This window comes from Macaca thibetana, chromosome 2 (assembly GCF_024542745.1).
Source record: "Macaca thibetana thibetana isolate TM-01 chromosome 2, ASM2454274v1, whole genome shotgun sequence".
NCBI lineage: Eukaryota > Metazoa > Chordata > Mammalia > Primates > Cercopithecidae > Macaca > Macaca thibetana.
The window spans coordinates 143,652,096-143,679,588 of record NC_065579.1 but is presented as its reverse complement, the minus strand read 5'-3'; the positions used below and the strand labels follow the sequence as shown (position 1 = coordinate 143,679,588).

Here is a 27,493-nt window from a genome sequence, read left to right as displayed (position 1 = left end):
ACTAATTATCTTTCTCTTCAATCAGAATCAAGTTAGTAAGGATCTCAGAGGTCATAAAGTCTACCTCGGCCCTGACATGCTTACATACATGCACAGAGTAGGCTGAATAGGAGTACCCTTGAAATGCAAGAGAGAAGCTGGAAGGCATAGTTCATTAGTGATAGAAAATCATTACTTTGCAATCAACATAGTAATAAATGATTAGGGCAAGTATTTTTGGAGGGTGTTTGTAGCACTTTAATTATCAAGAGAATATAAAAATGCATTCAAATAAATGAAGAAAAATGGGTAAACAAATGGACACATTATGAAGATTTCTAAGGTTCAATTAACATCTGAGAACTTATCAACCTCTCAGTTATCAGGGAAGCCATAAGCCATTGGATCCACAAACATTAAAAAGTCTCACAATCCTGTGTCAGGAAGAATGCTGACTATCAGAAGTGCTGGGAGAAGCTCTGGAAAGAGCTTTGTAAAAAGCTCTTAAGCAGCATCCACTAATGCCAAACACCTCCATGAGCAGCAACTCCAATCCCAGCTGCGAAATGCTCAGGCTGAACTCAAACGAGAGACAGGTGCATTCATAGCAGAGCCAGTCATGATGGTAATACAGTGAAGACAGCAAATGCCCACCAGTGGCAGGGTGAGTAAATGGTGGTGCATTCACCAGTGGTGTAGACCAACCAGCCACTCCAGATCCACTGGGATCCACAGGACTTTGCAGACACAGGCCGCCTATAAATTCATTAATCACCTGGGGCCCGAGTCTTTTTGTCCGTAGAGCCATTTCCATCTTGGTACTGAGATGTGGTGGTGGAGACCAAGGATCCCTCGAACTGGTCCAGGGGTGGGAGGAGCTCTGCGAAGTCAGGGAATGACTGTGTCTGGCAAGAAATTGGAGCCATAAGGGCTCTGAGGTAACAAGGAGACTAGGGCTGAGTCTGGGAGTGATCGTAAGTTTGAGATTGGGCCAGGACTTGGGATTGGGCTAGGACTAAGCCTGGGCCTGGGCCTGGGCCTGGGCCTGGGCCTAAAATTGAAGTTGGAGCTGGAGCTGGGGCTGGGCCTGGGAGTAAGCCTGACTTGGAATCGGGCCAGGGGCTAGGATGGAGCCTGGACCTGGGATTGGGCCTTGGCTTTTGAGTGGGCCTGGAATGGGGCTGGGATTGGGCCAGGGGCTAGACCCAGGGCAGCCAAACGCCCTCCTGGGCTCTGCACCCAAAGATACTTCAGGCCTGGTGGAGGCTGAAGATCATGAGTTCCACCACTGGGAGAATTCCCAAGGGGCCAGGCTGACTGGGGGCAGAGGCCGTGGCTTCAGGGAAAGGGGGCACAGTGCGAGCTCTGCCGGCTGTGGCCTGCCTGGGGCTGCCCCTGCTGCCCGGGCCGCTGCTGCTGGGGCTGCTGCTGCTGGAGCTGCTGGGGTTGCTGGGGCTGGACCTGCTGCCGGGACCGCTGCTGCTGGGGCTGCTGGAGCTGGAGCTGGAGCTCCTGGGGCTGCTGCTCCTGTTGGGGCTGCTGCTGCTGGCGCTGCTGGGGTTGCTGGGGCTGGGCCTGCTGCTGGGGTTGGGCCTGCTGCTGCGGCTGCTGGGGCTGCTGGGGTTGGACCTGCTGCTGGGACTGCTGGGGCTGCTGGGGCTGCTGGGGCTGCTGGGGCTGCTGGGGCTGGACCTGCTGCTCAGGCTGCTGCTGCTGAGGACGCTGCTGGAACTGCTGGAGCTGCTGCTGGAACAACCGCTCCCGAGAGCGTTTGGCCCGGCGATTCTTGAACCACACCTGCACTTGGTACTCCCCGAGGTTAAGCATCTCCGCCAACTTTTGTCGTGTGTCATAGCCTGGGTACGGCTCCTTCTTAAAGTGATTTTCTAGCACTTCCTGCTGTTTCCAGTTGTAGACTGTGCGGTCTTGCCGCTGTCTCTTTGGAAGGCCTGGGGACGGTGGAAGGCCTCGGGGATGCCTAGGGTCTTGCATCCTGGGTCCTGCTCTGTTCCTGAACATAATTAGAACAAATATTATCAATGAATGCTGAAACTACTGACTAGAAGTTTATTGGTAAACAGGATATTGACATTATCTCAACTTTTCTTCCCACACATTTATTCATTACAAAGGGAAAAGATGCCTTACAGTACACCACAAAGTGATCAGAGCTCACATCACCAATAAAACAGACATTACGTGCTCCCTAATGTGTTACACTAGTATGGGATACGACTTCACCTACATAATATTCCTGCCAGACATACATATCCTGAACCTAATCATATGAAGAGAGAAAAAACAAAATCAAGGGACATTCTACAAACAATTCCACAATTGCTTTCCTCTTAAAAAATGTCAGTATTGTCTGGGTGTGGTGGTGGTTCATGCCGGTAATCTCAACACTTTGGGAGGCCAAGGTGTGCGAATCACTTGAGGCCAGGAGTTCAAGACTAGTCTGGGGAATATAGTGAAACTCTGTCTCATAAAATAAAATAAATAAAATAACATAAAATAACATGACATAAAACAACCTAACATAACATAACATAAAATAAAATAAGCGAGGTGTGGTGCCACATATTTGTAGTCCCAGCTACTTGGGAGGCAGAGGCAGAAGGACTGCTTGAGCCCAGGTGGTCGAAGCTACAGTGAGCTATGATCACACCACTGTACCGCTGTACTCCAGCCTGGGCAACAGGGCAAGACTCTGTCTCTAAAATAAATAAATTAATTACAATTAAAATTAAAATAAATGGCAGTATCAAGAAAAACAAAAACAAAGGCTGAAGAATTGTTTCAGATAAAAAGAGACTAAAGAGATGATTAAATACAATGTGGGATTCTGAATTAGATCCTAGATGGAAGGAAAAATTTACAAGGAACATTATTTGGACAACTGGCTAAATTTGTATACAAAATGTATATTATATAATATTAATGTTAATTTCCTGAAATTGATTATTGTGATTATGTAAGAAAATAATCCTTGTTTTGTTCTTAAAAGATCTAAAACTTTTCTTTTTTTCTTTTTCTTGAGTCAGTTTCACTCTATTACCCAGGCTGGAGTGCAGTGGTATGATCTCAGCTCACTGCACCTCCAACTCCTGGGTTCAAGCTATTCTCATGCCTTAGCCTCCCGAGTAGTTGGGACTACAGGCACATGCCACCATGCCTGGCTTGGCTAATTTTTGTATTTTTAGCAGAGATGAGGTTTTGCCATGTTGGCCAGGCTGGTCTCGAACTCCTGACCTCAAGTGATCCACCTGCTTCGGCCTCCCAAAGTGCTGAGATTACAGGCGTGAGTCACCACACCCAGCTAGATCTGAAGTATTTAGGGGTAAAGCATCACTATATCTGCAAATTATTCTCAAATAGCTCAACAAAAAATTAAAAGTAAATAAATAACATCAAATAATATGTAAAAGTCTAAACCAGATGTGGCAAAATGTCAATATTTGACAAATGTAAGTGAAGGACATACAAGTGTGTATTATTCTTGAAACTTTCCCATAGGTTAGAAATTTTTCAAAATAAAAAGACAAATGAGATATAGAAGAAGAAAATATCTTACAAGTAACAGTCTATACTTTCCCCAAATACCTCCAATCTTAAGAAACTTACTGCATCTTTCAAGGCAACCCAAGCCATTATTACAATACACTGGACCCAAAGACAAACGCCCTGCTACACCATCACCTGGGCCATCAAGTGGCCTGGTTCTGCCGCAAATAAAATCATCCCTCTTCCCAAATAACAGCTCCTTAGGTACTTGAGTATGATTTCATTGTGCCTAGCTATTTCTTTGTTTTTGGGGTCAAACATTTCCTGTCTCTTTGTACATTATCCTGTGACATGGTTTCTGGTATACCTATGGTCTTGGTGAGTTCAATGCACTTCCTGTAGTCTGCCAATAACAGATTTAACACTATCCAGAAATGATATTATATGTGGATAAGGTGATCTCATTAGAGCAGAATCACTCAATTAAGTCTCTATTTCTATTTCCCAGGCTAGGACCACATCAACTGACAAATCATATTACTTCTAAAGTCAACTAGATCTTCGTCCTTGTACAGTTTGGATTTTGAAAGTGCCTTAGAGCATGTCTTGATGATTGCCCTTATTAAATGTCAACTTGTCAGGTTAACCTTACATTCCAGTCTGTCAAGAAAACCTCAGTTCTGAGTTCTCATCGTGTTGCAATTAAAATGATGGGACATGATCAAAGACAGTACCTCATCCTCTCTCACAAATCATTAAAAGGCAGGAACCACAGCTAATATGTTCTACATGTCCCCACATTCCATAAAACAGTGTCTAATAGAAGACATTATATGTTGATTTGCTTGTTTACTGATAAGGAGGGTTCATTTTAAATGTAGAAGCAAGTTGAGACACTGATCTAAAGATGCCTGACAAGTAGACGTTGTTTTTGTAACTACAGAATAAGTGAGAATATTTTAGTTCTCAAGGGAATTGGAAAGTAATAAAGAGCAGGATCTTGGTTTTTCTTTAGATAAAAATACTAAAAATTAAAATCAAGAAATCAAAATCCTTTAAATACAAAATTATATTGCCTTTCTCTGAATTTCAAAGGAAAGAAACAAAGGATATGTATGAAATTGCAACTTTAATTCAATATCTTTACTCACAGTATAGAAATAAAAAACCTTTTCTTTTCAACATTAGGAATACTACTGAAAAATAATTATAGCAAAGCCCTGGTCATTCAAAGAAAGATTCTATTGCATGAGAGTTTCTAAATGTAAGCATCCAAACATTTTTCTTTTAAACAACGTTAGAGAAATTTGAGTTATTGCAGACTCATGTCTTCCTAAATCCAATTTAGTCTTTCACATCCATAACAATGAAGCTGATCCATCAAGAAATTACTGCTTCCTGCTATACTACAGTGAAGTCCTCGAGAAAACGGAGCCAGCCAGGGCTGTCCTACCCAACGCCAAATAACTCCCATAGCTGCCCCTCTTATAGTTTCTCTGTCCTGCCCTTCCATATTCCTTATCATGCTTCATCAGCCTATCAGCCATTTTCCTTCATGTCTCTAATTTTCTACTTTTAATTTTGTTGAGTATTTGGAAAACCTTTTTTTTTCTTTTTTTTCTTTTTTTTTTTTTTTTGAGACAGGGTCTTGCTCTGTTGCCTGGGCTGGAGTACAGTAGCGCGATTATGGCTCACTGCAGTCTCAAACTTCTAGGCTCAAATGATCCTCCTGCCTCAGTCTCCTGAGTAGCTGGGACTACAGACACATCACCACACACAGCTAATTTAAAAAAATTAAAAAAATTTTTTTTGTAGAGATGAGTGTTTTGCCATGTTGTCCAGGCTAGTCTCAAACACCTGGCCTCAAACAATCCTCCCTTCTTGGCCTCCTAAAGTACTGGGGTTACAGATGGGAGCCACCATGCCCAGCCTGAAAAATAATTTTTTATTTTTTTGAGACAGTCTCACTCTTGCACAGGCTGGAGTGCAGTGGCACGAGCTCAGCTTACTGCAACCTCCACCTCCCAGGTTTAAGCAATTCTCCTGCCTCAGCCTCCTGAGTGACTGGAATTACAGACAGCTGCCACCATGCCCGGCTAATTTTTGTATTTTTGGTAGAGACAGGGTTTCACCATGTTGACCAGGTTGGTCTTGAACTCCTGACCTCAAGTGATCTCCCACCTCAGCCTCCCAAACTGCTGTGATCACAGGCATGAGCCACTGTGCCCAGCCTGAAAAATAGATTTTTAAAACTTGCCATAATCTTGTATAAATTAAGAGCTCAAAAGTTTTAAGTAAAAAAACTGTCATACAGATAGCTATATCACTAATCAGTGACTTCCAAATGACATTATCATTAGTGCATTCGCTGGCTGTCCTCTATTTTGGTATCTCAGATGCCATTTTTAGTCATATTCTGAATGTTGGTTATAGTGAAAGTAAATGCTATTTATGTTAAGATCCATATTTATCTTAAAGCATGATTTCTTCATTGTGAGCAATTTCTTTTGCTGTCTACTCCCATTAACAACAGTAGTATGAGCATTATATTCTAAGAGAAGTATTCCCAACTTCTAAAACACAGATAAATTAATTTTAGCTATTATTAAGACTTAATTGCATTTAAGCCTTTTTGCAAATTATTAATTACTACCATCTCCACAACAGGAAAAAATACCATGTAAGAATCTTTATATCACATCTCTTGACTTGTACCCAGAATATATAAAGCACTTTTACAACTCAACAATAAAAAGACAACCCAATCAGAAACGTGCAAAGATGGCTGGGCACGATGGCTCATGCCTGTAATCCCGGCACTTTGGGAGGCCGAGGAGAGTGGATCACTTGAGGTCGGAGTTCAAGATCAGACTGACCAACATGGTGAAACCCTGTCTTTACTAAGAGTACAAAATTAGCTGGGAATAGTGTTATATGCCTGTAATCCCAGCTACTTGGGAGGCTGAGGCATGAGAATCATTTGAACTCAGGAGGCAGAGGTTGCAGTGAGCTGAGATAGTGCCATTGCACTGCTGCCTGGGTGACAGAGTGAGACTCTGTCTCAAAAAATTAAATTAAATTAAAAAAGTAAAAAACGGGCAAAGACAACAATGAACAATCCCAAAAGGAAACAAAAACAATTATCTTTACAATTGCATCAAAAAGAATGAAATGTTTAGGAATAAACTTAACCACAAAGGCAAAAGACTTGTGCACAAAAGACTTTCTACACAAAACACTGCTGAAAGTAAAGACATAAATAAACGAGAAAACATCCCGTGATCGTAAATGGAAAGACTTAATATTGTTAGGAGCAGAACACTACTTAAAGTGATTTACAGATTTGATACAATCCCTATCAAATCCCAATGACCTTTTTAATATATTTTTATTTTTTTCTTTTTTAAAAAAAATAGGTGGATGGATTCATTCATTCATTCATTCATTCATTTATTTTTTGAGATGGTATCTCACTCTGTTGCCCAGGCTGGAGTACAGTGGCACGATCTCGGCTCACTGCAACCTCCAGCTCCTGGGTTCAAGCGATTCTCCTGCCCCAGCCTCCCAAGTAGCTGGGATTACAGGTGTGCACCACCACGCCCAGCTAATTTTTTGCATCTTTAGTAGAGAGGGGGTTTCACCATGTTGGCCGGGCTGGTCTCAAACTCCTGACCTCGTGATCCAACCACCTCAGCCTCCCAAAGTGCTGGGATGACAGGTGTGAGTCACTGAGCCTGGCCCCAATGACCTTTTTTTTAAAACAGAAACAGAAAATCTGAGCGGATCTTCATGGTAGATGTCAGGCAGGACTAGATTGCAGCTCTGACTTGGACAGAGCAGCGTGCAGAGGCTCACATTGTGAATTTTAGCTCCAGAACAACTGCAAAAACAAACCAGGAATCCCGAGAGGACCCACAGACCCTCTGGAGGAAGTGGATTGCTCCTGCAGGACCCAGGAGACACTCCAAACATTATGAGTGCCTAAACTGAAGAAGTGGGAAAGGGAGATCCTCCGCTCCCGAACACACACCCCCACTGAGGAAACTGAAGGTCTAGTTTGTGGGAGAAGCTTCCCACCTTACCTGGAGCTGAGTCAATTTAGAGAACTGAGTGAAATACAGGGGTAGAGGAAGCAGCAAGAAAGGCTCTGGGAGCTTGCTGGGTCCCCAAGCAGGGCATTCCTGCCTGGCACCACAGAGATCCTTCAGCGGGGCGGCCAGAGGTGTGTGGAAAATGCCACAGGGAGAAGAAAATCTCCAACTGAACTTTGTAACAAGTTGAACTGGGCAAGAAGCCTCCTGGCCAGAACTCAGGGGACAGTGTGAACCCAGCAGGCAGACTCTAAAGGTGGGGAGAAAAACCAAAGCCCTTTTCTTTCCCAGCTGGGAGGTGGGTAGCCTGAGGCAAGTGCTCAAGCCCTGCTCAGCCACTGCCTGGAAACAGACTCGTTGCTGTTAGGAGGGGGCACAGTGGGAGTGAGACTGGCCCTTCAAGATTGTGTGGGAGTTGTGTGAGGCCTGTGACTGCTGGTTTTCCCCCCACTTCCCTGACAACCTGTATGACTCAGCAGAGGCTGCCATAATTCTCCTAGGTACACAACTCCAGTGACCTGAGAACCTCACTCCCATCCCCCACAGCAGCCACAGCAAGATCCACCCAAGGAGAGTCTGAGCTCAGACACGCCTAGCCCTGCCCCCACCTGATGGGCCTTCCCTAACCACCCTGGTAGCTGAAGACAAAGGGTATATTCTCATGAGAGGTCTAGAGCCCCACCCACTGACGGTTTTCTCCATACTACCATAGCTGATGCTCTCTGGAAAGCACCACCTCCTGGCAGGAGGCCAACTGGCACAAAAATAGAACATTAAACCACCAAAGTGAAGAACTCTCACAGAGTCCATTTCACCCCCTGCCACCTCCACCAGAACAGGTGCTGGTATCCATGGCTGAGAGACCCATAGACGGTTCACATCACAGGACTCTGTGTGGACAACCCCCAGTACCAGACTGGAGCCTGGTAGACTTGCTGGATGGCTAGACCCAGAAGAGCTTGGCTCTCAGGAAGCCACATCCCTAGGAAAAGGGGGAAGAGTACTACATCAAGAGAACACCCCATGGGACAGAAGAATCTGAAAAACAGCCTTCAGCCCTAGACCTTCCCTCTGACAGAGCCTACCCAGATGAGAAGGAACAAGAAAATGAACTCTAGCAATATGACAAAACAAAGCTCTTTAACACCCCCCCCAAAAAAATCACACCTGCTCACCAGCAATGGATCCAAACCAAGAAGAAATCCCTGATTTACCTGAAAAAGAATCAGGAGGTTAGTTATTAAGCTAATCAGGGAGGCACCAGAGAAAAGTGAAGCCCAATGCAAGGAAATAAAAAAAAAATATGATACAAGAAGTAGAGGAGGGGGGTACAAATATTCAAGGAAATAGATAGCATAAAGAAAAAGTAATCAAAAGTTCAGGAAACATTGGACCAGGAAACATTGAAACAATTATAGAAATGCAAAATGCTCTGGAAAGTCTCAGCAATAGAATTGAACAAGTAGAAGAAAGAAATTCAGAGCTCAAAGACAAGGTCTTCGAATTAACCCAATCCAACAAAGACAAACAAAAAAGAATAAGAAAATATGAACATAGTCTCCAAGAAGTTTGGGATTATGTTAAATGACCAAACCTAAGAATAATCAGTGTTCCTGAGGAAGAAGAGAAATTTAAAAGTTGGGAAAAATATTTGGGGGAATAACGGAGGAAATCTTCCCCAGCCTTGCTAGAGACCTAGACATCCAAATACAAGAAGCACAAAGAACACCTGGGAAATTCACTGCAAAAAGATCATTGCCTGGGCACACTGTCATCAGGTTATCTAAAGTTAAGATGAAGGAAAGAATCTTAAGAACTGTGAGACAAAAGCACCAGGTAACCTACAAAGGAAAACTTACCATATTAACAACAGATTTATCAGCAGAAACCCTTCTACAAGCTAGAAGGGACTGGGGCCCTATCTTCAGCTTCCTCAAACAAAACAATTATCAGCCAAGAATTTTATATCCTGCAAAACTAAGCACCATATATGAAGGAAAGATACAGTCTTTTTCAGACAAACAAATGCTGAGAGAATTTGCCACTACCAAACCACTACTATAAGAGCTACTAAAAGGAGCTCTAAATCTTGAAACAAATCCTGGAAACATATCAAAACAGAACCTCTTTAACCATAAATAACATAGCACCTATAAAAGGAAAATACAATTTAAAAAGCAAAAACATCAAACAAAAAAATTAAGGTACACAGGCAACAAATAGCACAATGAATGAAATGGCACCTCACATCTCAATACTAATATTGAATGTAAATGGGCTAAATGCTCCACTTAAAAGATACAGAACTGCAGAATGGATAAGAACTCACCAATCAATTATCTGCTGCCTTCAGGAGAATCACCTAACACATAAGGATTCACATAAAGTAAAGGGATGGAAAAAGGCATTTCATGCAAACTGACACCAAAAGTGAGCCAGAATAGCTATTCTTGTATCAGACAAAACAAACTTTAAAACAATAGCAGTTAAAAGATACAAAGAGGAACATTATATAATAAGAGGCCTTGTCCAACAGGAAAATATCGCAATCCTAAACATATATGCACCTAACACTAGAGCTCCCAAATTCATAAAATAATTACTAATAGACCTAAGAAATGAGATAGACAGCAACACAATAATAGTGAGGACTTCAGTACTCCACTGATAGCACTAGACAGGTCATCAACACGGAAAGTCAACAAAGAAACAATGGATTTAAACCATATCTTAGAACACGTGAACTTAACAGATATATACAGAATATTTTATTGAACCACCGAATATACATTCTATGCATCAGCACATGGAATTTTCTCCAACATGGAAATTTTTCTGACACATAATGATCTTAATAGAAATGCTAGCTATTCTTTTTATTATGTGGTTCCTCATATACCCGGCTTGGGAAGCTAACGCAAGTCTCTGAAAGATTTCTTCAAGGATCCCTGTCTAAATGAGAGAGGAAAAGTTACCATTGAAATAGCAGACTCGCCGGGCGTGGTGGCTCACACCTGTAATCCCAGCACTTTGGGAGGCCGAGACGGGCAGATCACGAGGTCAGGAGATCGAGACCATCGTGGCTAACACGGTGAAACCCCGTCTCTAATAAAAATACAAAAAACTAGCCGGGCGTAGTGGCGGGCACCTGTACTCCCAGCTACTTGGGAGGCTGAGGCAGGAGAATGGCAAGAACCCGGGAGGTGGAGCTTGCAGTGAGCCGAGATCGCGCCACCACACTCCAGCCTGGGTGACTGAGCAAGACTCCATCTCAAAAAAAAAAAAAAAAAAAAAAAAAAAATAGCAGACTCTATTTAACAACGCTGGTTGTAGGTCTCTGATGAAATTTTAGTTCTCTGAATCCTCTAAAATTCATTTTACATATGTTTTATTATCATGCCACAAAACCCTAGCCTAAGTGAGTAATCAATTATTAGCTGGACCACATTCCAAAATGTTTCTTTCCAATGTTAGGCGTGTAAAATCAAGGTGGAAAATATAAGCACAATTCAAATAGATTTGGGGTCACTCTTTTTTAGTATTTTAATGGGAAAACAGGTATCCGCCCTCACCCTGAGAGATGATTCCCCATAGAAATCCAGGCTTTCATGTCTTCCTTGAGTAAGCAATGATATTTTTCCAAAGTAGGGGTCCTAATTGTAACAATTACACTAGAGAATTTAGTAGAGACCTATTCATGGAGTATTTCCCTATGGTATGCAGGTATTTACTTTCAATCAGTTTTAATCCAAGGTGTATAGATATGGGGTACATAACACGCAAAATGGGACCAGTAACATATTCCTACAATTTTATCATCCGAAAATCAAGTGTGTAAGGCTAAATTATTTTCACAACTATTTAGAGCAGTGTGGTTTTATAGCTAACTAAGGAAGGGCAGAAATGCTAAGAAGCCATGAAAATTTATGTATTCTGAGCCTAGTTAGGTAATTGGTCTGAAACCTATGACAAAGTTTCATTATCTAAAATATAAATTCCATAGAGTAGCATTAGCAAAGGTTAATCTTTTCTGAATTATTAATCAATTTAGTAAAAAAGTTCTCTCCATTCACACATTAAGAAAATTTGGATTTGCTCCCTTGATGTGCCCAGGAGAAAAACCAGAAAATATTAATCTAACGTCCCAGTAGTCCCCAAGCTTCATAGGTCCAACCAATTATTAAGCACACAGCACTAAATGGTTTCTTGTCTTCTGTGTGCTTATAAATGGAGTATACCTATTTCTGTAGTTCTATTTCATGTAAGTAATAAGATATATACAGATATCTTGATACTGGAAATGCTTTAAAAAGAAAAATATTAAATATATAACATTTAAAAGATGTTGCAAAAATATAAAACAAAATAATTATGAAATTCCCTTCTATCATATAATTTCTGGGAAACACAAGCTTTACTTCAATCCAGTTTATTTCAGTTTTAAAAATAAAATACATACCATTGTAAAACCAGCTAAGTATTAGTTTTAATCATTTGTAAACTGAGGACACAGAACTCAGTGTGTGTCCTGCCAATATAAATGTGTACAGTCCTGCCAATATAAATGTGTACAGAAAAGGCAGAATTCTTCAGGTGCCTTGAATTGCAGTAACATTTAAGAAATCATGTTTTATGTGGATCATTCCTTTAAAACTGATGGGAAATTATATTTCTATATAAGAGAATTTCCCCAGGTAGAGTTGGAAAACTTTTTCTAGAGTATTGGAAAGTGACACATGGGATACATTCATGATCATCCACTTATGGAGTGGTGCCCATGGAATACCAGGACAACAGAAAACTAAGCTCTAATCATCCAGCTGTCTCCACGTCGTGTGAATCATACACAACTGAATCTGTGAAGTGCACATCCCATCTCTATATGCTTTCTACTTGCATGTATTATAAGAAAAGGTACATAGCTACTTCTGTGCTAACAGATCATTTTTATTAGAAAACATCCTGAAGCAGACCCATCTCACATGCAGAGACATACATAGGCTCAAAATAAAGGGATGGAGGAAGATCTACCAAGCAAATGGAGAACAAAAAAAAAGCAGGGGTTGCAATCTTAGTCTCTGATAAAACAGACTTTAAACCATCAAAGATCAAAAGAGACAAAGAAGGCCATTACATAATGGTAAAGGGATCAATTCAACAGGAAGAGCTAACTATCCTAAATATATATGCACCCAATACAGGAGCACCCAGATTCATAAAGCAAGTCCTTAGAGACTTACAAAGAGACTTAGACTCCCATACAATAATAATGGGAGACTTTAACACCCCACTGTCAACATTAGACAGATCAACGAGACAGAAAGTTAACAAGGATATCCAGGAATTGATTTCAACTCTGCACCAAGCGGACCTCATAGACATCTACAGAACTCTCCACCCCAAATCAACAGAATATACATTCTTCTAAGCACCACATCGCACTTATTCCAAAATTGACCACATAGTTGGAAGTAAAGCACTCCTCAGCAAATGTAAAAGAACAGAAATTATAACAAACTGTCTCTCAGACCACAGTGCAATCAAACTAGAACTCAGGACTAAGAAACTCAATCAAAACCGCTCAACTACATGGAAACTGAACAACCTGCTCCTGAAGGACTACTGGGTACATAATGAAATGAAGGCAGAAATAAAGATGTTCTTTGAAACCAATGAGAATAAAGATACAACATACTAGAATCTCTGGGACACATTTAAAGCAGTGTGTAGAGGGAAATTTATAGCACTAAATGCCCACAAGAGAAAGCAGGAAAGATCTAAAATTGACACCCTAACATCACAATTAAAAGAACTAGAGAAGCAAGAGCAAACGCATTCAAAACTAGCAGAAGGCAAGAAATAACTAAGATCAGAGCGGAACTGAAGGAGATAGAGACACAAAAAACCCTCCAAAAAATCAATGAATCCAGGAGCTGGTTTTTTGAAAGAATCAACAAAACTGATAGACCGCTAGCAAGACTAAAAGAAGAAAAGAGAGAAGAATCAAATAGATGCAATAAAAAATGATAAAGGGGATATCACCACCGACCCCACAGAAATACAAACTACCATCAGAGAATACTATAAACACCTCCATGCAAATAAACTAGAAAACCTAGAAGAAATGGATAATTTCCTGGACACTTACACTCTCCCAAGACTAAACCAGGAAGAAGTTGAATCCCTGAATAAACCAATAACAGGCTCTGAAATTGAGGCAATAATTAATAGCCTAACAACCAAAAAAAGTCCAGGACCAGACGGATTCACAGCCGAATTCTACCAGCGGTACAAGGAGGAGCTGGTACCATTCCTTCTGAAACTATTCCAATCAATAGAAAAAGAGGGAATCCTCCCTAACTCATTTCACGAGGCCAACATCATCCTGATACCAAAGCCTGGCAGAGACACAACAAAAAAAGAGAATTTTAGACCAATATCCCTGATGAACATTGATGCAAAAATCCTCAATAAAATACTGGCAAACCGAATCCAGCAGCACATCAAAAAGCTTATCCACCATGATCAAGTGGGCTTCATCCCTGGATGCAAGGCTGCTTCAACATATGCAAATCAATAAATGTAATCCAGCATATAAACAGAACCAAAGAAAAAAACCACATGATTATCTCAATAGATGCAGAAAAGGCCTTTGACAAAATTCAACAGCCCTTCATGCTAAAAACTCTCAATAAATTCGGTATTGATGGAATGTATCTCAAAATAATAAGAGCTATTTATGACAAATCCACAGGCAATATCATACTGAATGGGCAAAAACTGGAAGCATTCCCTTTGAAAACTGGCACAAGACAGGGATGCCCTCTCTCACCACTCCTATTCAACATAGTGTTGGAAGTTCTGGCTAGGGCAATCAGGCAAGAGAAAGAAATCAAGGGTATTCAGTTAGGAAAAGAAGAAGTCAAATTGTCCCTGTTTGCAGATGACACGATTGTATATTTAGAAAACCCCATCATCTCAGCCCAAAATCTCCTTAAGCTAGTAAGCAACTTCAGCAAAGTCTCAGGATACAAAATTAATGTGCAAAAATCACAAGCATTCTTATATACCAGTACAGACAAACAGAGAGCCAAATCATGAATGAACTCCCATTCACAATAGCTTCAAAGAGAATAAAATACCTAGGAATCCAACTTACAAGGGATGTAAAGGACCTCTTCAAGGAGAACTACAAACCAATGCTCAGTGAAATAAAAGAGGACACAAACAAATGGAAGAACATACCATGCTCATGGATAGGAAGAATCAATATTGTGAAAATGGCCATACTGCCCAAGGTAATTTATAGATTCAATGCCATCCCTATCAAGCTACCAATGACTTTCTTCACAGAATTGGAAAAAACTGCTTTAAAGTTCATATGGAACCAAAAAAGACCCCACATTGCCAAGACAATCCTAAGTCAAAAGAACAAAGCTGGAGGCATCACGCTACCTGACTTCAAACTATACTACAAGGCTACAGTAACCAAAACAGCATGGTACTGGTACCAAAACAGAGATCTAGACCAACGGAACAGAACAGAGCCCTCAGAAATAATACCACCCATCTACAGCCATCTGATCTTTGACAAACCTGACAAAAACAAGAAATGGGGAAAGGATTCCCTAGTTAATAAATGGTGCTGGGAAAATTGGCTAGCCATAAGTAGAAAGCTGAAACTGGATCCTTTCCTTACTCTTTATATGAAAATTAATTCAAGATGGATTAGAGACTTAAATGTTAGACCTAAAACCATAAAAACTCTAGAAGAAAACCTAGGTAATACCATTCAGGACGTAGGCATGGGCAAGGACTTCATGTCTAAAACACCAAAATCAATGGCAACAAAAGCCAGAATTGACAAATGGGATCTAATTAAACTAAAGAGCTTCTGCACAGCAAAAGAAACTACCATCAGAGTGAACAGGCAACCTACAGAATGGGAGAAAATTTTTGCAATCTACTCATCTGACAAAGGGCTAATACCCAGAACCTGCAAAGAACTCAAACAAATTCACAAGAAAAATCAAACAACCCCATCAAAAAGTGGGCAAAGTATATGAACAGACATTTCTCAAAAGAAGACATTCATAGAGCCAACAGACACATGAAAAAATGCTCGTCATCACTGGCCATCAGAGAAATGCAAATCAAAATCACAATGAGATACCATCTCACACCAGTTCGAATGGCAATCATTAAAAAGTCAGGAAACAACAGGTGCTGGAGAGGATGTGGAGAAATAGGAACACTATTACACTGTTGGTGGGATTGTAAACTAGTTCAACCATTGTGGAAGACAGTGTGGTGATTCCTCAAGGATCTAGAACTAGAAATACCATGTGACCCAGCCATCCCATTACTGGGGATATACCCAAAGGATTATAAGTCATGCTGCTATAAAGACACATGCACACGTATGTTTATTGCAGCACCATTCACAATAGCAAAGACTTGGAATCAACCCAAATGTCCATCAGTGACAGCCTGGATTAAGAAAATGTGGCACATATACACCATGGAATACTATGCAGCCATAAAAAAGGATGAGTTCGTGTCCTTTGTAGGGACATGGATGCAGCTGGAAACCATCATTCTCAGCAAACTATCGCAAGAACAGAAAACCAAACACTGCCTGTTCTCACTCATAGGTGGGAACTGAACAATGAGATCACTTGGACATGGGAAGGGGAACATCACACACCGGAGCCTATTGTGGGGAGCGGGGAGCGGGGGGATGGCACTGGGAGTTATACCTGATGTAAATGATGAGTTGATGGGTGCTGACGAGTTGATGGGTGCAGCACACCAACATGGCACATGTATACATATGTAACAAACCTGCATGTTGTGCACATGTACCCTAGAACTTAAAGTATATTAAAAAAAATCCTGAAGCATGTGAATATTGCATAAAAACGAGCTAAAAGAAATCCTCCCAGTATGAATCCTCCCACTGTGCCACACCATGCTCACCACCTGACTTGCACAGCATGGTTTAGGAGATAAGGGGACAGAAAAGAAACCCTTTCCATCAGCAGGATAGCTAGGAGACTTTCTTCAAATATGGTTCTTAGGAGCGTCAGATGCTGAGACCTGGCTTGCCCAATGAGCCAAGCCCCGAAAATTGCATTTTACACATGGGAAAAGGCAAGCTATTCTCAGAGAGACTTGAGATTTAGAAGATAATGACATAAATCACAGGAAAAATAACATGGAAGAAAATTCTGAGATAGGTCACATTTGGAAAGGCCACATTGCAGAAGACACGAGAAAAGCTAAGTGCGTAGATTAAGAAAACACAGAGCAAGAAATGTCAAAGAACAATCTGAACATATCTTTGAAAAGTCACCATAAAAATCTCTCAAAGCAGACAGTGAAGCCTGAATTTCCTTCTGGAGAAAGGTAACATAGGTAAGATTCCCTTTACTACCTTGATTAAGGAAGCAATCACTTTAAACATTTTCCAACCTGTAGTTACCAAATCATGGACAGTCTGTGATACATGGAATAATCAAATGGGCCACAAACTAGTGAAGAATGCTAAGGTCGATGCACCTGAGCCAGTGGTCAGGAGAGCAGTGGAAAAGGAAGCAACCTCACAAGTTTGGCACTTATGCCCTTGGGGGTGGGCAGGTTACAGGGCGAAGGAAGGGAGTGAGGGCATGTCTATCGTCACATCTGCAGCACCAGTGTAATCGTGCATATCTCTCAGGGTAGAGATGATGTGCAAATACTGTGATTTACATCCAGCACCTAGTGAGGTACCTGAGCTATGTGAAAGAGCATACTTTGGCTTTGCATTATCATCATTGTCAACTTCATCATCATTGTCATGACTATCATCAATTTTCTCCTCAATAAATTTGAGAGATTACACCTTTGGGAGCCACAAAAGGGGTTATCACTACCATAATCATTTTGTTTTCTTTATTTTTTAAAGCAACTGCAACCTCATAGTCACTGTCTCTAATTTGAAATATTCTAGCCACTAGGGTACATGCTTATGTGCTGACACCATTAATTTAAATTTGAGAAGTCAGGCCCAGCACGGTGGCTCATGCCTGTAATGCCAGCTCTCTGGGATTGCTTGAGCCCAGAAGTTCCAGATCAGCCCAAACAACATGGCAAAACCCCATGTCTACTAACAAAACAAAAAACTAGCCAGGTGTGGTGGAGCATGACTGTGGTACCAGCTACTCAGGAGGCTGAGGTGGGAGGATCGCTTGAGCCCAGGAGGTTGAGGCTGCAGTAAACTGTGATGGTACCACTGCACTCCAGCCTGGGCAACAAATGAGACCCTGTCCGAAATCAATTAATTAATTAATTTGTGAAATTAAAACTGGGGTAAGATGTATCTTCATGAGAAATTATTGTTAGATATTTTGTGGGAATGTAAGGTTATACTCTCTTGATAAGCCAGTATTTTGAATAAAGAATCTAATTTCCTTCTAAATGATTTAAAATTATTTTATTTCTATGTATATAATTTTTAAAAATTACTCAAACTATAGAAGACTTCTTAGATAATACTTTGAATTGATTGATAAAGATGAGAGAAGTAAAAGCAAGTATATTTAGTAAAATTCTGCAGTTAAAACCTATCCCTTCCTTGACCAATAGGAATATGAAATTAGTAATGTCTGGATCTAAAATAACTAGATAACATAAGAATATGGACCTTGAGAACTAATAAAGCAAGTAAATAAAAGTCATTTAGTCTGAGAAGTGAATGCAAACCAAAAAATGAGTATCTCTCAAGGAAAGCATCCACTAATTTTATGAGTCACTAAAGGATTAAACATATCAAACAGAAAAAGATCCCCTTGCACTGCCAAGAAAACAATCCTCTGAGCCGTGGGTGATGGTTAGAGCCGGTTAGCTAATCTGAGGTCACCAAAGCCTTACTATTAGAACTGACAGGTCTCAATCCACAGCCTGCCTAGGGCCCAGCTCACCCACTAATTCTACACCTGCAGAATAAAGAGGCGTTTATGCAGAGGGATGAGTAGGGGATTCAGTTCACCTGTGAAGAACCTGCACGGTTTTACGGAAAGATATCCTTTGCTCATTGCTCTGTAGGCCTGCAATTGTAGTGTCTACAGAAAGGTGGCAAAATTCAACTGGGGAGCATGGAATCATAGAGTCACCAGTGGAACATTTTACCTGCCTCTTAATTTTACTCTATTCTCTCCTGGATAATAGTAATCTGGGGAGAGCTGTGCTCAAAATTTTCTCCAACTTCCCTTGTCACATCTGTGTGAAGAATCAGAAGGGTCACAATCATGTAGACAAGACCAAGTTCTTTCCTTCCGATACCAAGATCAAATTAGTCCAAGCCCACTGCATACTTTGTAATGTCTCTACTCTGGGGCGAGAAGTTTCCTAGTGCCTCCCCTGAGCTCACAGTGGCTCTGCGTATCCTCTCCCTGCAATGTGCGACAGGCACCTGCAACCTTAGGTCTGTTCTCCACTTGGAGCATGTGCTTTCCAGGTAGTATTGGTCATGCATGTTGTGATTTCCATTCTCCCATTTTCACGTTTCCAGCTCTCTCTCAGTTTAAACAAGATATTAAAATATTTCTTATGGCCATGAGTGAAGAGAGCAAATCCAGTTGGAAATGATTTCTTTCCGTTTTCTAAGAATTCCTACAGTGTCCCTAAATGTGATATAAATGTGCAGACCTGCAGGTCAATGGCCTAGACCCTGCAGAAGATGGAGCACACATCTCAAGGAGCTGAAAACCTTTTGGATTCTATGACTGAAGCACTGAGAAATCTAATCCTTGAGCCCTCCAGGGCAACAAAAGAGAAATACACCACCATGGATCACTGCAGTGTAACCAAAGGGTTCCCTGGTAGTACAGGGACACCCAGGCTTCAAATGTGATCATTCCATGAAAGCAAAAATGTTAGACAATTTGATCTTGAACAACTCTCAACCTTCTATATTTTACTAAATTCATTTTTTTTTCTTTTTGAGACAGAGTCCACTCTGTTGCGCAGGCTGGAGTGCAGTGGCATGATCTTGGCTTACTCCAAACTCTGCCTTCCCAGGCTCAAGTGATCCTCTTGCCTCAGCCTCCTGAGTAGCTGAGATCACAGGAACACAACACTATGCCAACCTAATTTTTTGAGTTTCTGTAGAGATGGAGTCTCACTATATTACCCAGACTGGTCTCAAACTCCTGAGCTCAAGCCATCCTCCTGGCTCAGCCTCCCAAAGTGCTGAGATTACAGCATGAGCCACTGCACACAGCCCAATTTTACCAAATTCATTAGGAAGGGAATGAGAAAAGAGATGAAAATTTCTGTCTATTCAAACAAGTTTAAATAGAAGTGAAATGCCCAGAAAAATACATTATTAAGGAGTTAGCTAGGCTAAATACAGACCATGGAGACTCTTGGCTCAATAAAAAGTGCCATCTGCCATCACTTGTCTATTAGTGTGAGCTGACCCAGGCCCAGGCCAAGGCATGTGGGATCCACTGCCCAGGTCTGCTCTCACTGCCCCTGATCAGGAATAAAAGGCACTTGATCTGTGGCTGCCAATCAGACAGGCTGAGCAGCAGGTGGAAGGACTTGTGGGGTCATAACCACACATGCCCAGCAGCAAAGTTTTGTCTTCCCACAGGGGTAGAGAGGCCCCATCTAGCAGACACAGCAGCCAGCGAAGTTCAGCTTTTCATCAACTGGTGATTTGGTACCACGTAATTAAATGCCATCAAAATGGATGTCAGAAAAATGTAGGATTAGGAATTTCCAAGCTATTATTCCCCAGGGAAGCAATGAAAAAATTAAGCAGAAACTATCTGAAACAACTCTGTCTGAGCTCTAGAAAACAGTCTACACCTGATTACAGCAATGAGGTGAATACCCAATAAAAAACAAAACCATTTTGAAAATGGTAAGAAAGTTTTGTGGCATTTTTTCTCACCTTACCCCATCCATTTTCTAGCATGGCAGCAGTCTTGGTCTTGAAGTGGCAACAATCCAGATAATTATTCTCCTTGAACCAGAAGAAGCAGAGTAGATCTTATTTGCAAACCACTGTGTATATCTACTGTAAGCTGTCTGTTAGATACTTGAAGCATTTATGCAAGGTGTTCCTATCTGGTTTGCCCAACTTGGAACTTAGGCAGGAAATACAGTGAATGCTCATTAAAAGTGGCTAGTTAACTACAGACTTATAGAAGCCTGAGGCAAAAGGTTACAAATGGAGACACAAAATATACCACACAAAAGCATGGAGCAGCTGTTATGTGATTCACTGGGAAATTAGAATGTTCAAAAGCAGTCAAGTATATAAGGGAATTTAGAAAGCCATAGGCATGCCCAGGCAAGATGCATGCTCAAAAAAGACTTGTGAAGACCGTAAGCTTTCACCCCAGGCTCAGGGCAAGGCTAGCTAAATGCTGAAGGATTGTCCCAGCACAGAGACAATCTGCAAAGACTGGGAGAGTTCCTAGCATTCAATAAAATCTCTGTCAAACCACTAGATGCATATCAACTATAGGAACAGACATTACAGATAATATGTGACAAGGAATCATCTTTGTAAACGTAGTCAGGAAAAGTCTCAAAAGTAAAGGACTACTACAGCATTCAACAATTGTAAAGGGAGGAAAAAAACCCTGGGGAAGTAGAAGAATCAGACTTCACATAGATACCACATCATAATAATCAAAAGCTTAATTTTTAATTTAAAAAGCCACACAAAAAATACAGCATAACACAGCCCCTTCAAAGAAGAAACAAAAAAGCTAAAGAACCCATCCTTGAGAAAGTCCAGAATCAGGCTTACTAGATAAGGACTTTAAAACACCTGTCTTAAAGGTGTACTAATAGCTAAGGGAGAAGATAAACAAAACTAAGAGAAATCAGAAGAAGGATATATGAACAAAATGATGCCAGAAATAAGTTTCTCATCAAACTTCCTTGTTCTTTCTGGTTTTGTAAACAACCCTTCCCACCTAATTGGTAACAGGAACAGCCTCTCCCTTCCCACTTAATTGTCTGTATTCAATTTCAAACAATAGCCAGTCGGGTTAGTTTAGATTGTGCAGTGCGACTCCAGTTACTGGGGAAAGGACACAGAAACAGGAGCTGCATTAGGGATAAAAACCCCTGCCCCACCCTCCTCAGTGTGCTCTTGCAATTGCATCAGATGCAAGCAGCACCCTTCTGCAGAAGTAAAATTGCCTTGCTGAAGAATTTTTGGTCTAAGTGCTGGCTCTTATTTGTGGCACCAAATACCTGTTTCCAACAATTTGGGGGCTTGTCCGGGATCCCATTCTCCTCCAGGGAAGGGTCTCCTCCGATCATCTCTCATGAGGAGACACATCCTGCTGCCTTGTTGCAGTTGCCTCAGGAGTAAGGGATTGAAACCCACCTGGCATGATGAATAAACCTGGACTCTCAGCAACATGGGAAAAAAAGAAGTCTACAAATAAATACCGTGGCAACCAGGTAACAGTGCACAGACCAAGGTAAGAAAATCTGTGGGGGCAGTGAAGTATTTCCTTGGTGGTCGGGACATCCTGGAGGTGAAAGTGTGTAAATGAGATGCACAATTAAGTGTGAAGTGAGTGTGGAGTCTGGATCCATGGTTCCATGGTCACCTCATACAGCTTAAGACAGCCTTCCTGTCATGGGATTTATACTGACCTGGCATTGCTAAGAGGGACCTAAATTCCATGAGGGAAGTGGCCAGAGAAGGATGAAGTGAAAGCAAAGGAGTGCAATAAACCTCCAGTATGGGGGCTTGAGCCTCTAGAGAAAGGGTGCAAGAAATCTGTATTAGGAGAGGCTGAGCTCTGCTGACTCAGGGAAACTCAGGAAACACCTAAAACTTCCAGGATAGGAAATACCACCAGAAAGATAGAAAATAAAAAGGACAAGACAGACAATAAAGTTTCCTCTAATGCCCCTGAGGTCTCATGTTAAACTACTGGAGGGATAATGAAATGACCAAGCACAAGAAAAAGCGACAAATAATAAAATATTGTTTTATTTGGACCCAAGAACCTATCCTCAAACCCTCAGTTTTTTGGCCAAAGTTGGGTCCAATGAAGATTGGGTTTGTCAACTTTTAATAGAATATGTCAATAACAAAAGTCCTGTCTCCCAGGAGGAAAAAGACTATGCCCTGTGTTGGTGGCAAGGGCTTGTCCTCCCCTATCCCCTAAAAGCTACAGGAGACAAGCCAGAAACTACTTCCCCTCAGGAAATTGAGATCCCTAACCCCAAAAAAGTCCACCAACACATGGACACTTTAGACCACCTTGCCTGCCAAAAACATCTAACTTCCCTCCCCGTCAAGCAAATGCAACTGCCCCAAGCCCTTCTCCTTCTCATGTTGTTTCCTCCCCCACCTTATAATCCTGACTTTTGGGGCAGTCCCCAGCCTGAATGCCCTCCCCCAGGAAGACTTCATCGTGAGATAGAGCAATGTAAAAAAGATATCCAAAACTTCCCCTTCCTCACTACCTCCAGAGAATCTCCTCCAACCCTCTTTTCCTTAAGGGAAGTGTCTCTAGGAGGAGGGGGTATTGACTTTGTAAACACCCCCTTAACCAGAAGTCCAAAACCTAAAAAGAGAGCTCAACCCACTCTTAGATGATCCCTATGGAGTGGCAGATCAAATTGATCAATTCCTAGGACCCCAGTTGTATACTTGGGTTAAGTTAATGTCCATCCTAAGCACCTTTTTTTTGGTGGGGAGGAAAGAAGCATGATCTGCAGGGCCAGTATGATGGTTTGGGAACGTGAGCACCCCGCCCCTCCCCTGGTCAAAGCATCCCAGCAGCTGAGCAAAAGTTCCCTGCCGAAGATCCTCAGTGGGATAGTAACAATATAGCCCATCAAGGAAATATCAGAGATCTCAGAGATACGGTAATTAGAGGGATTTGGGAATCAGTTCCTCAAACTCAAAATATTACCAAAGCCTTTAATATACAACAGGGAAAAGATGAAGGACCTATGGAATTCTTAGAGAGGCTTAAGGAGCAAATGAGGAAATATGCTGGCCTAGAATTAGAAGACTCCTGTGGATAAGGGATGTTAAAGTTCCATTTGGTCACCAATAGTTGGCTGGACATTACAAAAATACTACAAAAATTAGAGAACTGGAAAGATCGACTTATAGAGGAGTTTTTAAGGGAGGCTCAAAAAGCATATGTACGAAGGGATTAAAAAAAAAAAAAAAAAAAAAGCAGAAACAAAAGGCAAAATTTCTGCTGTCCACCCTACAACAAAGCACCTAAGGGGCCAAAACCTGTAAAGAACTTAAGCCTCCACTCGCCAGGTCATATAAAGGGTACAAAAGAGCAAAGCTAGGGAACTCAAAATTACTGAGAGAAAAGAGGGCAAAATAAATGTTCCAAATGTGGAAGAACAGGACACTTCAAAAGAGAATGCCCTGAATGGGAAAAGGAAAATAAAGTCACCCCACTTATGGCTTTCAAGGAAGACTAGAGAGTCAGCGGCTCTGTCGCTTATTTCAAGTCCTACCCAGAGCCCTTGACAAATATAGAGGTGGGACCCAAACCCAAGCTTATTACTTTTTAAATCGACTAACAGGCAGTTGACTCCTCTGTTCCTCTGTTTGTTATCCTCCATCTGGTGTAATTTGTTCACAAGAACTTCTTATCTCAGGAGTAAAAGGAGAAAAATTTAAAGCAAAAATCTTAAAGGAAACAGAGGTCAAATATAAGAACCACTCAGCTAGTATTAAATTTCTGTTCATTCCAGAGGCAGGAACAAATTTATTAGGGAGAGATTTAATGCTAAAATTAGGCTTAGGCCTCTATATTAATCAAGGAAAATTTCTCACATCTGTAAACTTACCACCACAGATGAAGAACATATTCATCCTGACATATGGTCAAAAGAAGGAAATTAAGGAAAGCTACGGGTTCCTCCAGTGCATGTCAAATTAAAAACTCCCAGAGAAGTAGTACAAAGAAAACAATACCTTATTCCTTTAAAAGCCAGGATAGGTTTAAAACCTGTAATTGAAAGCCTTTTCCATGACAAACTCCTTGAACCCTGTATGTCCCCTTATAACACTCCAATACTGCCTGTATAGAAGCCAGATGGGTCATACTGGTTAGTGCAAGACCTCCAGGCTATTAATCAAATAGTTTGAAACACCCACCCTGTTGTTCTTAATTGTTACACTATTATTGGTAGAAGTCCACATAACCACCAATGATTCACAGTAATAGATTTAAAAGATGCCTTTTGGGCTCGTCTGTTAGCAGAGGACAGCTGGGACACGTTTGCCTTTGAATGGGAAGACCCCTACTCCAGTCAAAAACAGCAATACCGATGGACAGTTTTGCCCCCAAGGATTTACAGAATCACCAAACTTATTTGGTCAACTCCTAGAGCAAGTGATAAAAAACTTTTCCCTGCCCTCATCCATTTGCCTACTCCAAAACATGGATGACTCGTTTATTTCAGGAGAGAACAAAGATTAAGTACAACATTTTCAATCAGCTTCCTAAATCATCTAAGAGAACAAGGGTTACAAGTCTTGAAGAGTAAACTCCAGTTTGTAGAACCTGAAGTAAAGTACCTAGGGCACTTAATTAGCAAAGGGAAATGGAAAATAGGGTTTGAACAGATTGAGGGTATCATATCCCTACCTCTACCAGAAATGAAACAAGAACTTAGAAAATTTGAGGGAGTGGTTGGATACTGTTGCCTATGGATTGAGTCATATGCTTTAGAAACAAAACCTTTATAACACCAAAAACTCACCCAAGAAGAGCCAGACTTCCTTCTATGGACCCTATCAGAAATACAACAAGTAGAAAAATTAAAACATTTATTAGTAACTGCCCTGGTTCTAGCTTTACCCTCCCTAGAACAGCCATTTCATTTTTTTGTCAATGTAAACAAAGGAGTAGCCTTAGGGGTACTCACTCAAAAACACGAGGGCCACCGGCAGCCCATAGCTTTTCTGTCAAAAATTATTGACCCAGTAATGAATGGCCCAAATGTGTCCAATCCACAGCACCAACTGCCTTGCTAACAGAGGAAAGCAGAAAAAAGTAACCTTTGGGGGAAACCTCATCGTGACTACTCCTCACCAAGTCGGAACTATTCTTAACCAAAAGGCAGGAAGATGGCTTACTGACTCAAGAATTTTACAGTATGAGGCTATCTTATCAGGGAAGGATTATTTAACTTTACTGACAATTCACTTAACCCCACCGCCTTCCTAACAGAGAATCGAAACCCAGAGAACCTGGAACACAAATGTTTAGATCCAATCAGTTACCAAACAAAAATTAGGTTAGACCTAAGTGAAACCCCTTTCCAAACAAGGAGGCATCTTTTCATAGATGGTACTTCTTGAGTAGTTGAAGGAAAGAGGCATAATGGATACTCAGTAGCTGATGGGGAAACTCTCGCAGAAATAGAATCAGGAAGATTGCCAAATGACTGGTCTGCTCAAACATGCGAGCTATTTGTACTAAATCAGGCTTTAAAATGTCTACAAAACCAAGAAGGATCTACGCTGACTCCAAATATGCCTTTGGAGTAGTCCATACCTTTGGAAAAATCTGAACTGAACGGGGTGTCATTAACGGTAAGGGCCAAAACCTGGTCCACAAAGAGTTAATAATACAAGTATTAGATAATCTACAGCTGCCAGAAGAAATAGCTGTTGTTCATGTCCCAGGAAGCCGGGGGAATAACCTTGCAGATCAAATAGCTAAGCAAGCTGCTTCTTCCCAGAAGGCACCCATTTTCTATCTAACCCCCTGTCTTCCCCCTCCAGCTGCAATCCCCACCTTTTCCCCTGCAGACCAAGAAAAACTAAAAAAATTAGGAGCTGAGGAAAGCCCAGAGGGAAAGTGGGTATTACCAGATGGAAGGGAAATGTTGTCTAAACCTCTCATGAGGGAAATGTTGTCACAACTTCATCAAGGAACCCACTGGGGTCCCCATGCTATGTGTGACACAGTCCTTAGGGTTTATGGGTGTATGGGGATCCAGACCCTTGCTAAGCAAATTACAGATAGTTGCATAGTGTGCAGAGAAACTAATAAGCAAACCTTAAAGAAGCAACCTTTTGGAGGAAGAAATCCAGGGCTAAGGCCACTCCAAAGTATCCAAGTGGACTACACTGAAATGTTCCCAATAGGTCACCCCAAATATTCATTAGTAATAGTAGACTCTCTTACCCACTGGGTAGAAGCCATCCCCTTCCCAAGCGCAACAGCCAGTAATGTAGTTAAAGCTCTGTTGAAACATATCATACCCAGGTTTGGAATAATAGAGAATACTGATTCAGACAACGGGACCACTTTACTACACTCATAATTAAAAGGCTAACCCAAGCACTAGAAATAAAGTGGGAATACAATACTCTCTGGCATCCACCTTCATCAGGAAGGGTAGAAATAATGAACCAGAGTCTAAAAAGGAAAAAAAAAAAAGGCCGGGCGCGGTGGCTCACGCCTGTAATCCCAGCACTTTGGGAGGCCGAGGCGGGCGGATCACGAGGTCAGGAGATCGAGACCATCCTGGCAAACACGGTGAAACCCCATCTCTACTAAAAATATAAAAAAAAAATTAGCCGGGCGTGGTGGCGGGCGCCTGTAGTCCCAGCTTCTCGAGAGGCTGAGGCAGGAGAATGACGTGAACCTGGGAGGCAGCGGTGCTTGCAGTGAGCGAAGATCGTGCCACTGCACTCCAGCCTGGGAGACAGAGTGAGACTCCGTCTTAAAAAAAAAAAAAAAAAAGAAAAAGAAAAAGAAAAAGGAAAAAAAAAAAAACGCCTCACCAAATTAATCTTGGAAACCTGGTTACCATGGACAAAATGCCTTCCCATTGCCTTACTAAGAATCTGAACTGCCCCTCGAAAAGACCTTGGCCTGTCCCCTTATGAAATGCTCTAT

At 41.5% G+C, this 27,493-nt stretch overlaps 1 protein-coding gene across 3 annotated transcripts in view; it reads right to left on the bottom strand.

Moving 5' to 3' along the window:
- Positions 1 to 213: 213 nt before the first annotated feature.
- LOC126949163 (putative protein TPRXL) overlaps positions 214 to 27,493 on the bottom strand; it is an 86,929-nt gene continuing 59,649 nt past the window's right edge. For all 3 annotated transcript variants that reach the window (XM_050781794.1, XM_050781793.1, XM_050781792.1), the window contains one exon: positions 214 to 1,990. In XM_050781794.1, the coding sequence (XP_050637751.1) occupies positions 1,230 to 1,832 (603 nt within the window). In that variant the 5' untranslated portion in view covers positions 1,833 to 1,990 and the 3' untranslated portion in view covers positions 214 to 1,229. The remainder of the gene's footprint in view (positions 1,991 to 27,493) is intronic.